This window comes from Peromyscus californicus, unplaced genomic scaffold (assembly GCF_007827085.1).
Source record: "Peromyscus californicus insignis strain IS unplaced genomic scaffold, ASM782708v3 Scaffold_7__1_contigs__length_154581171, whole genome shotgun sequence".
Taxonomy (NCBI): Eukaryota; Metazoa; Chordata; class Mammalia; order Rodentia; family Cricetidae; genus Peromyscus; species Peromyscus californicus.
The window spans coordinates 19,116,301-19,133,515 of NW_026294595.1; the positions used below are offsets into that span (position 1 = coordinate 19,116,301).

Below are 17,215 nucleotides of genomic sequence, written 5' to 3' on the forward strand. Positions count from 1 at the left end.
GTCCACAAATGTTAACATACCTCCCAGAGTGCTAACTTACTACAACAGCAACAGCATGTGGAATCATCTGGATTTCTGAATTAATTTATAGTCTTTTGTTATTCAGCCCTCAGTGGCAACATTGACCTTCATAGAAACACATCAACTTCAAGATCACAGCTTTGCATATTCTACAACAGGATGAGTTGTGAGCAAATAGGGCTGTGTCAAACACTTCCTGTTGTGCTTTTATTCCTTTCACATACATATGCACAAACAGGGTCACCTATAGTATTTTAAAGACATGAAGATTGTGTCTTTAAAAAAACTTATGACATTGTCAGATCTCATTTAACAGACCTAATCTGACAAATAAACTCTTCCTGAAAAACAACCCAGCTCAACAGATCACTAGTTGATCTTGGTATCTACATTCACTTGCTGAGGTCTTTCACCCTCCTGATCATGCAAAAAAAAAAAAAAAAAAATAGATGTAAACTTTTATTGTTGAGTAACTCCTGGATATGACCTTGAGTCAAAAACTTTGTAAACTGTCTGATCTCAGAGGTTTTCCTCTTGATCCTTCCATTTCATTCATTCTATTGATGCTTTCTTTACCTGACCCAAGAGTTAATACCACATCTCTAGAATTGATAGGTGTCCACTGACTTCCTGATCCATATTTACCTAATAGCAGCTATTTATAGAGTATCTGTAATAGGAATTCAAAACAGTTTGAAGGGAAGGGTTATTTAACAAGAAAATTCTAGACCTACCAACCATCTGTACATAAAGAAGTCTTGCTATTGTGGAGCTTAAAGAGTAAATTTGCAGCCAGTGAAATAGTTTTAAAATTGTTGCTGACATTGAGCATTTCTAAAACACTCTGAATGTATAAGGCTGATAAACTACTATTATTATAACACCCCACCTGGACCCTTGAGGACCAAGGATGGGGAAAGTGAAAGAAAGTATATTGCAGTATAAGAAAAACAATCCCCCAGAACTCTGCAGCTGATCTCTTGGACACACGGCATCAGTCAATGTTCATACCACAGCCTGCAGTGGAGAGCTCGTCACTCCCATCAGGACAGTCCCTCTCACCATCACAGAGCCAGTGTCGGGGCACGCAGGCATGGGAGCCCTGGCAGCTGAACATGTCAGAAGCACAGGTGACAGCACCTTAAACCCAAAGAAAAGAGATATTAAATCCTGTGTATCCACTGGAAAATGGCCACAGTTCATCTTTCCTGTGGAAATAAGCAAGAGGATCTTACATACAATTAAGGGAAAGTAATTATTCAGAATTATGGATTATGCTTTCCTAATAACTGTTGACATATTCTTGTTTAGGAATATATTATTTCATGGTTTCAAGTGCTATCCTGTTTATAGCTGCATCACACAAAGTAATATCTCTTTTCCTTGAAAATATATCAAAGCATGTATTGGGATTTTTAAACAAATAACATGTGAAGGAATTGAATGTACACAGGCAGGAATAATAGCAGGGAGAGTAATGATATCATTTCATAGATTAGCATGTATGAACTACTTAATGTGTCAACTCCTTTAGTCTTGTAGAACTTCACATATTATGCTCAGAGGAAAAGACACCAGTTTCCACAAGCTGAAAACTTGGAGCTATCACAAGGACAGAGCTCCCCATGCTGACTGGAAGCCCAAAATGTTTTGTTAAGGTTCTAAGCTCATTCTCTAATATGCTAGTATGAGTATTGTTTTGCCTCAGCTTACATTGCTGCAAAGAATAATGCATGTTCCCTTCACCTTTATCCAGAATCTGCCTTTCTACTTCTACCACTTATTGTCCTGTTGAGCTGCATGGTACATCTTCAATGCTTGCTGAACTGGACTGTGAATTCACAGGGACAGAGATAGTTTCGGTATGAGCATATGATGATCAGACATCAATGACTAGGGGTGTTCCTAGCCACTTCTATACTATATATCTTCAACACTTAATTTATTTGTATACGTAAAATGTTTGCTGAGTGAAGGAACTCAACCTTAATTTTTATATTTTACTTTCAAGAATAGAATAATGTCCAAAATATATGGCAAACACATACTTCTATAATTAGTTTTACAAAACTTTAGTACACCTAGAAAGAGACATAGCAAATTGGTAATTCCTTAACTAACAATTGCAAGGTTCTGGGTTCAACTCCGAGCAATGCCAAAAAAATAGAAAGAAAAAAGGACTGATTTAACTGATAGAAAATATTTTCTTCCAATCATGTAAATCAGGGTTAATGCACTTTCATATATGATTATTGTCATTTTATTTTTCAGTCATGATTGCTATGAGCAGAAGGTGCTTCTCAGAGCATTGTTCTCAAATCATGCAGTAGATGACTGTCTAACTTAGGCCTTCCTGACCCTGACTTTCCTAGACATATATGAGGCCAGAAGGATAAGATTGACATCAATACTGAAGTGTCCAGTTGTTAAAGAACTGTCTGTTTGATTGAGGATGAGTACTTCAACAGAAAAAGGGCTGAGTAGAACAAAATCAGAAAACAATCGGTAAAATAAGTGTTGCTTTCACTTAAAAGTAAAACTTACCTGTTATTACGTAATAATATATTTTAAAATAAGTATCTTCCCATAGAAATTATTCTATAACTCCCTTATTTTTTCAAGTCATTTTCAATATTAAATTCATAATACCATGTTTTAGCGTCTATAATAATGGCAATGCTATCATCTAATTCTGCCTGGCCTTCGAGAAGTCTCTTGTCTAAATTTCCTCGCCTGCTAGAAAAAGGGGTATGACTAGGTAATTATGAAGACATCTCCAAGTATGAAATAACATAGTGTTCTTTGCAGCTAATTTGATGGCTCCCTTGATGGTGTTCAACAGATTCTAAGTGAAGAACATGCCAAAACACTAAATCAATTGAGAAGAAACTAGCCATGGAAAACCTCACAGCTTCATTTCCTGGTGGCCACTGCCATCTGGCATCTTGTTCCCCAGGAAAAATTATCCCTGGGGAGAATAAAGAGACACTGAAAACCATTCACTAGGCCTATCTTGTGCTCTGTTCAGACAAGAAGAGTTGACTAGTAAAGGTCAGTATCCTGTTAATACATTGGAAAATGGAATTCTGTCTCCACTTCTGCCATCAGTCAATAGCTGTGTGATTTCATGTGCATTTATTAATCTCTATACATTTCCCTCTTCTCACATATCAAAAGCTATAGATAAAGTGCAGTAAAATTTCCATGCTGAGCTCCTCAATATGACATGTCAGAGATACAATCTGATTTTAAAAATCATGTTCATACACATCATCATGATATTTGGAAGTAGGGCTCTGAAATCTATATTTTAATGGATTTTTAAAATGGACTTTTGGTCCAGTAAATGCTGTGAACCACTGAGATGAGTTATTTGTAAGGTTGGCTTCCAATTGAAAATATTAGATTTGTTTGTTGACTGAAATTTCATCACAAGAGGTAATTCTTATGTATGATCTTATTGGTATCAGAGAAAACACAGCCTTAAATAAATTGAATAGACCTACTAGTTTGAATGAAAATAAATATTGTTCACTACCATTTTATTCTTTATTTAAAAGCATTTTCAAGACAGCATTGACTCTGTGTGTGTGTGTGTGTGTGTGTGTGTGTGTGTAAAGAGAGCGAGAATGAGAGGTATAATAACATTTGTACAGAAAGGTAAAAAGACAGGAAGGAGAATTAAGAGAAAGAACAGGGATCAACTCATGGACACAGTGCATGATAATTATAGCAATTATGTAAACAAATCTCTCCATATCTCTTTATCAGTGGAAAATTCAAGAAGTGAGCAATAAAATTAGTTTCCCATGATTACATACCCTAGAAATAAGACATGAATGCAGTGACTCTGTTTATCTCTAGGGCCTTTGCCCCTCCTATTAGACTGTGTTTCTATGAAAGCAGTTATCAGTGGAAACTTTTAGTGCCTGGTTAAACAAAATGTCAAAAGCAAGATGGTTTCATGAACTGGAAACATGTCTACCCCATGAAAGTCCTAATTTAGAACTTAAAAGATTTATAACAAAGAAACAAATAAAGGAGATAAAGTCATGTAATTATTCAATATTTCTGTGTTTAAAGCATTTTGATGATGACCTTTATTTTTTATATTTATCTATTGTATCTATTGTACTTTGCTCCAAGGAAAAGGAAAAAAACTACTTTTGGACTGTCTTAAATGCAATAAAATAAATTGTCTGCGTTCAAGAGATAATGCCAATTTTATGTTTTCCACTGGGCAATTTAGTTGAGATTGAGAATTATCAGGACCTTGTATCCCTGATAAGAGCCCAAACTGCTGACCATTCTGCTGAAATGTGAATGCAGAAAGACACTCAGCTCTGCGCAGGCATCTGAATTTATTACCCAGGTCTTCTTCTCTCTAAAATGACAATGGAGAAGAGCCAATCCTGCTACAATGAGTAAAGGATATGCAAGTATAAATACATATAATATTTATAAAAAGTGCTTGGTAGATAGACAAACAGGTAAATAAACAAATGAATATTATGATGAAAAACTGTTCAGACTTTATGGAGTTTAGCTTGTTGCCTTCTTCTAGCCCTTGAGAAATCCAGATAATAGTTCCATATAAAACACAAGAAAAATACTTGTGATTATTAAAATATATCATGTGGTGAACCAATCTTTTTGCACACTATGAATATGAATTACTCTCGTTGGTTTAATAAGGAAACCGACTGGCCAATAGCTGAATAGGATAAAATTAGGCAGGAGAGCCCAACGAAAAATGCATAGAGGAAAAAGTTTGAAGTCAGAGTAGTCACCAGTCAGACACAGAACTGGTCGGACACACAAAATGGAGTACAGGTAAAAGCCACGAGTCTCGGGGGAAAAATAGATTAATAGTAATGGGTGAAGTTGTAAGAGCTAGCTAGTAACAAGCTTGAGCTATTGGCCAAGGATTTATAATTAATATAAGCCTCCATGTTGGTTATTTGGGAGTAGTCTGTCAGGACTGGAAAATTCTGCCTACAAAATCACACTGCCTTTGCAGCTGAAATACATAGTACTTATTTAATGGTTAAAGGCATAGTAGGTAAATATAGACATTTAACACTACAATGCCACAAATACTGAGCTTCAAAGTTCTTTGAAAATTGTATAAATTTGTCAAATTTCTTCATTTCCAATTTAAAGCAATGCAGCATAAATGCTTTATTACAGTATGGGCACATAAACGACATAGGTGTTTAATGGCTGGCTAATAGTGGTTAATGGGTGGAAAACTTTTACTCTAACTTTCAGGGGACAACTCAGCTATGTTCTCATGTGTCATAAAACAAGATTATTTTGTCTCCACATGACAATCAACTCACAGCAAAGGAGCATTGAAAGCTAGGTATATGAAGGACAATTGCAATTATTTGATACCACACAGGCAAAATTCCACATAATCAATATGTGTGCTTTTACAAAGAAGATAATAGGGGCTTGAGGTATGGCTTGGTGGTTAAAAGCATGTACTGTTCTTGCAGAAGTCCACAGTTCAAATCTCAGCAACCACAATAAGCAGCTCCTAACCACTTATAATTCTAGATACATGGGATATGGTTTGTGCATATTTCCGCATAGAGACACACCCACATAAACATAACTAAAAATAAAATCTTAAAATAAAACATCAACTGTTGTTTTAAAAAAATAGTAAGAGTACATATGAAAATGACAAAATCAATTACATACAAATATAAATTTGATGATCTGTAAGACATTAGAAAGCACAGATATATGCAATATGTGTGCTTCAAAATGATCAAACATATATGCTACTTTAAAATGCAGAGGAAAAAATATTGAGAGCACAAAGGAAGCTGCTCACCACAAATGCTGTCACTTTCATCCAAGCTGTCACCACAGTCATCCTCCCCATCACAGACCCAGTGTTTAGAAATGCATTTTTGTACAGAACAAGCAAACTGGTTCCAAGAGCAAGAAGAATCTAGAACACAAAAATGATTACTTTAGGAGGAATCACTAGGAAAATAAGTCCGGGTGATCTATTGCACAATAGTACAGCTACTACACAACAATATTGTATTTTTAAAAAGCTATATGGAAAGGTCTTTACTAAAATGATAAATAATTGAGGAAATAGATATTTTTACACTTGTTTGAACATTCCACAATGTAAATGTGGATCAAAATATCACATGGAAGCCAGTTAACATACATAAATAGATTGCAATGTGACAAAGAATTTTCTTAGACTCTTTCTACAGGTTTTCTAAAATCAACTATTCTATAATAAAGCAAACCAAGTTGATACTCTCTATAGCGACTCTACATGAAGGCTGACAAAAACTTGCAAACTCCTGTGCTTCCAGCTTGCACAACCTTGTCTCTACAACCTACTTCTTACAGGGCTTGCCTCTTCGCTAGTGACTATGCTGGCTATACTCCTTTAAGAATATCTTAATATATCTAAATAATACTATTTATTTATTTAGTATCTAAATAATATTATTTATTTATTTAGTATCTAAAATAAATAAAATAAATGCAGAAAGTAGTATTTTCTTTATTTCCATCAATCTTTAACTAAGAGAAAAACCTGCATCATGTGGAAGACAGCATGACCATCAAATACTTGTTTCCAAAGATGTGAGGAATGAGGGTGTAGCTTGAGGGCAAACCAATAGCTTTGTCCTTTAAAAAGTCCGCATGTTGGTGCTTTTGTTACATTGTCTGAAAGTGCTTGAGTTTGTAATTTTTGAGTAGGAACTCCAAACTTCGTTAGAAACATGGCAATTTTTCATACTAGGTTAGACATTTTTAATAGCATGCCTCTTTACTTTTTACAATATCAAGGTTTTGATTGTCTTGCTTTAGCCTCTGTCCTTTCTCCACCTAGCACAGTTTCATCAAATGACACCCCAAAATGAAATCCTCCTAAATGAAATTATTCAAAACAAATTTTCATTAAAATATCAATTTGGCTTTGTGATTGTTTATTTTCTTGTCAGTTTGGAGAGATTCAGAATCACAAAAGAAACAACTCACTCAGCATAAATGTCAGGGGTTACTCTGAATAGGTCAACTGTAGTGTGAAGACTCAACCTAAATGTGGGGTGGGGTCTGAGACTGAATGCAAAGATGAAAGTGAGTTAAGAACACTATTCATTATTCTCTGCTCTTTGAATTTGGTCTGAGTGGGACAAGGCACCTCCTCTTCCTATGACCATGCCTTCTCTGTCATGGTAGACTATAAACTGTCCAGCTATAAACCCCCCAAAAACCTTTCTTACCTTAAATTGATTGTATCAGCAAGAAAATCAACTATCACAGGCTTTGATTCAAAAGAAGTATTTTAAGTTGTATATTTTGCTTTCAAATATTTACTTAGAAGATCAGCAAAACAAAGGAAATTTCAGCAATTTTATTTGAGGAAAACCAAAATTTAAGAAATTTAATCATATAATAGCTACCTGCTTAGAAATTAAGAATTTTTTAAGCACTTTTTTTTTCTGAAGCAGTCTGGCTCTAATGTGAAGATATGCAGAATTTTAACTACAAAGAAAATACTTCTGCCATGGGATGTCTTCCTGTACTCTGTGAATATGTATTACTATGGTTGGCTAATAAAGAAACTGCTCTGGCCTATGGTGTGTCAGGTTATCACCAGACAGGAAATCCAGGAGAGAGACAGGAAGAGGAAGGGCAGAGTCAGGAGTTGCCAGCCAGATACAGAGGAAGCAAGATGACAAGGCAGAACTAAGAAAAGCTAACAAGCCAAGTGGCTAAATATAGACAAGAATTATGGGTTAATTTAAGTGTAAGAGCTAGTCATTAATAGCCTGAGCTAATGGCCGAACAGTAATAATTAATATAAACTTCTGAGTGATTATTTTATAAGCGGGCCACAGGACTGTGGGGGTATGGAAGGACCAGAGAAACCTTCAGACTACACACTTCATCATTTACCCATGGAATTTACTTTCAGAAGAGTTTGACATTTCACAAGTGATTCATTTTTAACCTTTTTAACTTTACCCACCATAACATGCTTGCATTATAAGAAAAGACTGAACATATCAAAGGCTTGTTTCTCTTATATAAAAATCACAAATTTTATAAAATAAAATTTAAAATGTTTTCTTTCCTTTCCAACATAAATGAACTTTGCACACACAATAATAATAATAATAATAATAATAATAAAAGTATGAAAGGGACAAGTGTTTCAAGAAACAGATGCTTGAGTGTATTATTTAAAATCATGCACATAATTAAAACAAAATTTAAGCAAAGAACAAGTAGGTATTTTTGTCTTTTTCTCATTACAGGCTGTAAGTATATTAATAGTATCTGAAATAAATAAGTCAAAAAATGAAGCTACCACATTTAGATTAATGTTGATAATTATTTTAAGTATAAAGTTGTAAGAAAAGTCTAGGACAAGAGGTTGTTATGCTATGTTATAATTATCTGTGTTTACTTTTATAGTCTATCAACAATATTGTGCATAAAGTCCCTAGAAACAGAAACACCCACATAAGAGTGGTACCATAAGAAGCTCAAACAACAATGCAGAGTAGAGGCTCACCACAGTGTAGTTCATCCAGCCCATCCTCACAGTCCTTCTGACCATCACACACCCAGGTATTCAAAATGCATCTTCCACTAGGACAACCAAAATAATTCTCTTCACATTTGTGTTTGTTCTGAACTATGATAAAACATAGAATGCAGTGTCAAATATGTTAAATTAATCTGAGGCTTTGGCAGTGCATGGAGATACAGTGTTAATACCACCTGAGTTGGAAGAGACAAACTGGAAAACGTAAAATAGATCATCCCCGGTCCTGAAGAATGCCAAGGGTACTATGACCCAAGAAATAAGAACCCATCATCTGTCATGAGGGAGACCTTTTCCCCAGACTTGATTATAAATCCAGTCCAAGGCTGGTCCTAGAACTGGAAGCAGGAGTTGAGGGAAATATTGGAACACACTCTTTGAATCAGTTTGATGAGATGATTCAATAGTAAACATAAAATAATGAAAATAACTAACTTTATTCAATAGGGAATGAAGAAAAAGCATCATAGTTTTATCAGAAATATGAGTTCTGTGTTTATAATAAAAGCATATTAAACATCAGTGGCTCTTTGCTTAAAAAAGGGGTGGTGGATTGAATATTTATATTGCCCTTTCTTGAACATGCCTTGGTAGGAATTAAATGATATTCTCAGTTTTAAGAAAGAAAAATGGTACAATAGAATTTTGAAAATTATCTGGCTGATAAAGAGCTGGTGAGTGTATAATCTTGAGACCCATAAATTAACATTTAATTAATAATAGTCATATACCTTGTAAAATATCAGAAGACAAATAGTATTCTGTCAGTAAAAGTATTTCTTAACTTATGATTTCTTTTTAAAAATTGAAATATTATATAGAATTTCATAGAATATAGAATATCCTATAGGTTCTTCTCCTGACTGGAGCCTAGTTGTCCCTTGGTTCAGATAGTATGAAATGTGTCTGGCCCATCATCCATCAGAAATTGATCCCCACAATTTTTTTAACAATCACACTGAAGTAATCCATTGTTAATGATTTAGAATCAAAATCTCCTTTCATTTTCTGTAAACACATTTTCAGTGAACTCAACAACCAGATGAAATTATTGTGCACATTACACCTGCTGGGATGATATGAAGATGACCTGACAGGTGCAGCTTCACCTGCTGCTGGTTCCTACACTACCTGTCCACCTTCCCTTGCCTGCCAGAGCATCTTTCTCTTTTACCTAGTATAAAACTCTGTTAGTGTTCAAAAATAACTTTTAAAATAATGTGCTAATCCTAGAAAAAGATAATTTTATAAAAGAAAAGCAACACTAGTTTAATGATTATCATGTAATTTTCTCTTGAAGATATTTTCAATATTGACTGCAGATATAATGATGAAAAGAATGTTTCACTGCAAATAGAACTTTAAATCAATAATTTTGACCCCCAAGATCCATGAAACTAAACAAAGTTGTTCCCCAGTCTTTTACAAATTTTAATTCATTCTGCCTACAGATCCTCTGAGGTCTTTCTGTCCCCCAGCAGGCTCAATCCTTCAGGCTTATCCTAGTGCTACAATAGAACACTGTCTACAACCTCCCTTCTACCATTCATACTTCTTATGGATACACAGACTATCCCCTCCTAACCTCCTTCCTCACTGATCACTGAATCCCTGCCTCTGACATCAGACATTCCTTGTGAACACACTAGCCAAGAGGCCAACAAAACAGGCAACAAACAGCTATCATACTTCCTGAAACTCCAGAGAGGAAACAGAATCCAAGGAACAAAACAATCACCCAAAAAGTGACAAACCCAGAAATAATCACCTAAACATCACTGCAAATTCAGATCTCTAGATGCCATCTTAAGGATCTTAAGGACACAGTCAAGAGCAGCCAGAGCAATATGTCACCACCAGAGTGCAGCTAGCATACTACATCAAGCCCTGAATATTCCATCACAGAGGAAACACAAGGAAACAGCCTTAAAGCAAACTTTATGAAGATGATAGAGGTTCGTGAATAAATCCCTCAAAGGAATCCAGGAAAACACAAACAAATGAATAAATCCCCTAGAGAAAATAAAGAAAAATCAAATAAGCAAATAGTTTAAGGAAACCAATAAAACTGTTCAAGACCTGAGAATGAAAATGGAAGCATTAAAGAAAGCACAAACTGATGGAATCCTGGAAATGAAACATTTAGGAACTTGAACAGGAACTACAGAGTCAAGCTTCACCAACAGATTGCAAGAGATGGAAGATAAAATATCAGCAATGAAATCTACAATAGAAGAAATTGATACAATGATCAAGGAAAATGTTAAATCCAAAAAGTTCATGACACAAAGCATCCAGGAAATGAAGGACACTATGACAAAACCAAACCTCAGAATAATAGGAGTAGAAAGATAAGAATCACAGCTCAAAGGCCCAGAAAATATTTTTAACAAAATCATAGAAGAAAATTTCTCTAACTCAAAGAAGACGTGCCTATAAAGATATAAGAAGTTTAGAGTCCACCGAATAGGTTGGAGCCAAAAAGAAATTCTCTGTGCCACATAGTAGTCAAAACACTAAACATACAGAACCAAGAAAGAATATTAAAGCTGCAAGGGAAGCTGGGTGGTGGTGGCACACGTCTTTAATCCCAGCACTCAGGGAGGCAGAGGCAGGTGGATCTCTTTGAGTTCTAAGCCAGCCTGGTGTACAAAGCAAGTTCTAGGACAGGCTCCAAAGCTACACAGAGAAATCCTGTCTCAAAAGAAAAAAAAAAAAGGCTGCAAGGGAAAAAGTAAATTAACACATAAAGATGGACCTATAGAATTACACCCTAACTTCTCAATGGAGAATCTAAAAGCCAGAAGGGCCTAGATAGATGTCCTACAGACTCTAAGAGATCACAGATGCTCGCCCAGACTATTATAACCAGCAAAATTTTTAATTACTATATATGGAGAAAATAAAATGTTTCATGATAAAGTATAAGTGGAAGGATGAAGTAGAATGTGAAGAAGCATATTAGGATCACTTTATCTACTGAGAATTGTCCTAAAACTCATTCTACTAGGGTACTTCCAATATACAGAATAGCTGATAAAAGATTTGTAATTTAAAATTTAAACAATATCTATTTAAAAATCTGTCCTACTAAAGATACTAGAGTGAAATCTCTAACCCAAGGAGGTTAACTAAACTTATGAAAATGCAGGAAATAAACAATCTCACACCAACAAAATCAAAAGAAAGTAAACACACACATACTTACAAACAACAACAAAATAATAAGAATTAGCCATCATTAGCTATTGATATCTCTCAATATCAATGCCTCAATTCCCAAATAAAAATATCCAGACTAACAGAATGGATGCAAAATATGAATCCATCCTTCTGCTGCACTGAAAAATCTACTTTTTTTTAAAGATATAACATTTTCTTTCATCAATATCTCAGTTTCTCCTATCATATCTTCTTTGACTGAGAGTCTCTCTTCCACCTCTTATATTATGTTGGTGAAGCTTCCCTCTGTAGTTTCTGTTTCGATTCCTAACTTCATTCCCAGGATAGCCTCAAGAAACACACATCAAGATTAAAGACAGACATCACCTCAGAGCAATGTGTTGGGAAAAGATTTTCAAAGAAAACAGACCTAAGAAACAAGCTGGTATAGCCATTCTAATATCTGATAAAAGAGACTTCAAAGCAAACTTGATTAAAAGCGATAGGAAAGGACACTTCGTACTCATTAAATGAAAGTTCCACCAAGAAAATCTTTCAATTCTTTATATCTGTGCCACAAACACAAGGAAACACTACTAAAGTTTAAATCACACATTGACCCTCACACATTTAAAATGGGAGACTTTACCTCATTCTCACCAATGAACAGGTGAAACAGACAAAATTTAAACACAGAAATAGTGGAGCTAACAGATATTATGAACTAAATGGACTCAACAGGTGTCTATAGAACATTTCACCCAAAGAAAAACAATATACCTTCTTAGCACATCATGGAACATTATCTAAAATCAAACACATACTCAGTTACAAAGAAAGTCTCCACAGTTAATTAAGGAAATTAAAATGCCCCACTGAATCCTATCAGACCACTATGGTTTAAAACTAGATTTCAACAATATCAGAAACAACAGAAATCCAATAAATCAAGGAAACCGAACAGCTCTCTACTGAATGACTGTGAGGACAAGGCAGAAATATAGAAAAATTTCCTAGAATTTAATGAAAATGAATGCACAACATACCCAAATTTATTGGACACCTTGTTAAGTGGAAAGTTCATAGCACTAAGTGCCTACATCAAGAAATTGGAGAGATCTGATATTAGCAACTTAACAGCACACCCAATACCTCTAGAACAAAAGGAAACAAGCTCATCCAAGAGGAGTACATGGCAGGAAATACTCAGATTAAAGCCTGAAATCGATAAAATGGAAGCAAAAAGAATAATACAAATAATAAGTGAAACAAAGAGTTGGTTCTTTGTGAAAGTCTACAAGAGAGACAAACTCTTATCAAAACTAACTAAAGGACACAGAAAGAATATCCAAATTAACAAAATCAGAAATGAAAGGGGGGATATTACAACAGACACTAAAAATACAAAGAATTATTTAGGTCATATTTTAAAAATGTATATTCACAAAATTGGAAAATCTAAAACTAATGGATAATTTCTTGATAGATACCATTTACTAAAGTTGAATCAAAATCAAATAAATAATCTTAATAGACCTACCACACCCAAGGAAATAGAAGCAGTCACTAAAAGTCTCTTAAAAAAAAAAAAAAAGCCCAGGGCCTGGTTATTTTAAGACAGAATTCTACAAGACTTTCAAAGAAAAGCTAAGGCAAATTCTCTTCAAATTTTTCCACAAAATGTAAACAGAAGGAACATTGTCAAGTTCATTTTATTAGGCCACAATCACCCTGATACACAAACCACAAAATGACTCAACAAAGAAAGAGAATTACAGAAAAATTCCCCTCATAAACATAGACATAAAATACTCAAGAAAATGCATGCAAACTGGATCCAAGAATATCTTTCACCATGATCAAGTAGGCTTCATTTCAGAGATTTGGAGATGGTCCAACATACAAAACTCAGTCAATGTAATACACCATATGAACAAACTGAAAGAATAAAAAAATACGATCATCTCATTAGATGCTGAAAAAAAAAACTTTGACAAAATCCAACACTCATTCATGATGAAAGTCTTGGAAAGATTATAGATACAAGGGACTTACCTAAATATAACAAAGGTATTTTTATATCAATATGATAACCAACATCAAATTAAATGGCAAAAAAAATCAAAGAAATTCCATTAAAATCAGGAACAAGATAAGTGTATCCACTCTCCACATATATATTCAATACAGTAATTGAAGTTCTAGTGGGAGGAATAAGACAACTGAAGGAGATTACGGGGATACAAATTGGAAAGAAGACAAAGTATGGTTACTTTCCTATGATATGATAGCATTCATAAGCAACCCCCCAAATTCTACCATGGAACTTCTGGAGCTTATAAACAGCTTTAGTGAAGACATTGGTTACAAGATTAATTTTAAAAAAAATTTGAGTGCCCCCACCCTAAACAAATGACAAAGGATTGAGAAAGATCAAGGAAACATCAACCTTGACAATGGTCACAAATAATATGAAATATCTTGGGGTATACTGTGGGATAATGCTCTTGTACACTGTAAAGATTTGTCACTCCTATTGGTTTAATGAAATGCTGATTGGCTAGTAGCTAGGCAGGAAGTGTAGACAGGGTGGCCAGACTAGGAGAATTCTGAGAAGAGGAAAAGCCAAGATGGAGTCACCAACCAGACACAGAGGAAGTAAGATGAGAATGCAGGACTGAGAAAAGATACCAAGCCATGTGGCTAAACATAGACAAGGACTATAGGTTAATTTAAGCATAAGAGCTAGTTAGTTATAAACCTGAGCAGTAGGCCAAACAGTTTATAATTAAAATAAGCCTCTGTGTGTTTATTTGGGACTGAACAGCTGCAGGGTATTGACTTAAAAACAGACAGGTTAATCAATGGAATTGAATCAAAGGCCAAGAAATAAATCCACACATCTATGGACACCTTGGTTTAAGCAAAGAAGCCAGAAATACTCAATGGAAAAAATAAAATATCCTTAATAAATGCTGCTCTAACTGGATGTCAACATGTAGAATGCAAACTGATCTATATCTATCACCCTGCACAAAACTCAAGTTCAAGTGGATCAAAGACCTCAATATAAAACCAGACTGTACCTCATAGAAAAGAAAGTAAGGAATAGCCTTGAACTCATTGGTACAGAAGACAACTTCCTGAAGAGAACACCAATATCATAGGAAATAAGTACAATTAGTAAATGGGACCTCATGAAACTTAGAAGATTCTGTAAGGCAAAGGATACTGTAAATAGGAAAAATTACAACCTACAAAATGGGAAAAGATTTTTACCAACTCTACATCCAATAGAGGGCTAATATCCAAAATATATAAAGAGCTCAAGAAACTAGACATCAATAAACCAAATAACTCTATCGAAAATTGGATATATTTCTAAACAGAATTCTCAACAGAAGAATTTCAAATGACTGAGAAACATTTAAAGAAATATTCAACATTCTTAGCCATTAGGGAAATGCAAATCAAAACCACTTTGAGATTTCATATTAAACCTGTCCGAATGGATAAAAGTAAAAATAAATAAATGAATTTTAAAAATTAAAAAACAAGTGACAGCTCATGCTGGCAAGGATGCAGAGCAATGGGAACACTCCTCCATTGCTGGTGGGAGTGTAAACTAGTATAGACACTATGGAAATAAACATGGCATTTCCTCAAAAATCAGGTATCCATCTACCTCAAGGCCTAGCTACACCATCCTTGGGCATATACCCAAAGGACATTCTACCCTACAACAAGGACACTTGTTCATCTATGTTCGCTGTTGTTTTATTCATAATAGTCAGGAACTATAAGTAAACCTGGATGTCCCTCAATTGAAGAAGAGATAAAGAAAACGATGTTCACTTACACAATGGTGTATTACTCAGCTGTTAAAAACAATTACAACATGAAATTTGCAGGCAAATAGATGGAACTAGAAAAGATCATCCTGAGTGAGGTAACCCAGACCTCAAAACACAAACCTGGTTTGTACTTACTTATAAGTAGACATTGGCTGTTAAGAAAAGGATAATCATACTAAAATCCACAGATTCAGAGAGGCTCAGTAACAAGGAGGGTTAAAGGAAGAAGCTTGGATCTCCCTGAAAGGAAATAAAATAGATTTTGCAGGTGAACTAGGAGCAGGTGGGGATGGGAACAGGAGTGATCATGCAAGGATTGGGAGAGAAGGAGGCAAGAGCACTGGGAGACATGACTGGATTTGGGGAACAATTTGGGGGCAATGTAGAAAGCTTGCATAGAAGTTCACTGGAATCTATGAGAGTGACCTTAGTGAAGTCTGCTAGTAATGGGGGATATGGAGCCCATCCTAGGCATATTCTAACATATGGCCATCACCATGTAAGGCTCCTAGCAGTAGAACTAAGACATAAACTCAGCTACAAAACATTTGACATAGAGTCTATACTGTATATAATATGTGCTGGGGCAATGGTAGTGCAGAACTTGTGGGAGTGGCCAATCCATGACTAACTTGAGGCCCATGCCACAAGAAGAAGCTCACATCTAGCACTGCCTGGATGGCAGAAAAAGAAAAAAAGAAAGAAAGAAAGAAACAAACAAACAAACAAACAAAAAAGTCAGTGAAATGATTTCTAGTGCTATTCTGCTCTACTCCTAATTATCATCAGAAGGGCATCACTCAGCAACTGATGGAAGCAAAGACCCACAGCCAAACACTAGGTGGATCCAGGGAAATCCCACAGAAGGGAAGAAGGAAGGTTTATAGGAGCCAGAGAAGTTGAAGACACCAAGAGAATGTTTCTGACAGAATCAACTAGGCAGGGTTCATAGGGGTTCACAGAAACTGAAGAGACAAACAAAGACCCTGTATGGATCTGAGCTAGGTCCTTAGCATACACCTTATGGGTTGTGTATCTTGGTACTCTGGTAGGAATCCAAACAATGGGGGCATGTGAAGTGCGGTAGGGGTGGGGCTTCTAACCCATTTGTTTGCCTTTTGGACCCCTTTCCTACAACTGAGTTGCTGCATCCAGCGTGGTTTTGGGGTGTGTGCCAAATCTTATTTTATCTTGTTAGGCCATGTTTGATGAATACGCCTGGAAACCTGCTTTTTTATTTATTTATCTTTTTTTTAAGGAAGTAGAAGAGGATTTGATCTGGCGGAAGGGGAGATAGGGACAGGGACTAGAAACAGTGGAAGGAGGTGTAACTTTGGTAGGAATGTAAAGTATGACAGAAGATTAATGATGATAATAATAATAATATAGCAAAACCATTAAGAGAGCTAAATATCTGTAATAAGCTATAGTCAAAAGTGTCTACAAACGAGCTTCTTTAATCCTCAAAAGCTGTAGCTATGCTTCCTCAAACCTCAGGCCTTAACCATCTCCAGAAGTGCAACTTCCACACCAGTATATCCTGTTGAGCTCTTCTGACCCTCAGCTACCCTCACAC

At 35.4% G+C, this 17,215-nt stretch overlaps 1 protein-coding gene across 5 annotated transcripts in view; it reads right to left on the reverse strand.

Moving 5' to 3' along the window:
- Lrp1b (LDL receptor related protein 1B) overlaps nt 1-17,215 on the reverse strand; it is a 1,950,932-nt gene that overhangs the window by 300,627 nt on the left and 1,633,090 nt on the right. For all 5 annotated transcript variants that reach the window (XM_052726598.1, XM_052726596.1, XM_052726595.1 and 2 more), the window contains 3 exons: nt 8,591-8,713; nt 5,867-5,986; nt 1,033-1,161 (listed from right to left, as the gene is read on the reverse strand). In XM_052726598.1, the coding sequence (XP_052582558.1) occupies nt 1,033-1,161; nt 5,867-5,986; nt 8,591-8,713 (372 nt within the window). The remainder of the gene's footprint in view (nt 1-1,032; nt 1,162-5,866; nt 5,987-8,590; nt 8,714-17,215) is intronic.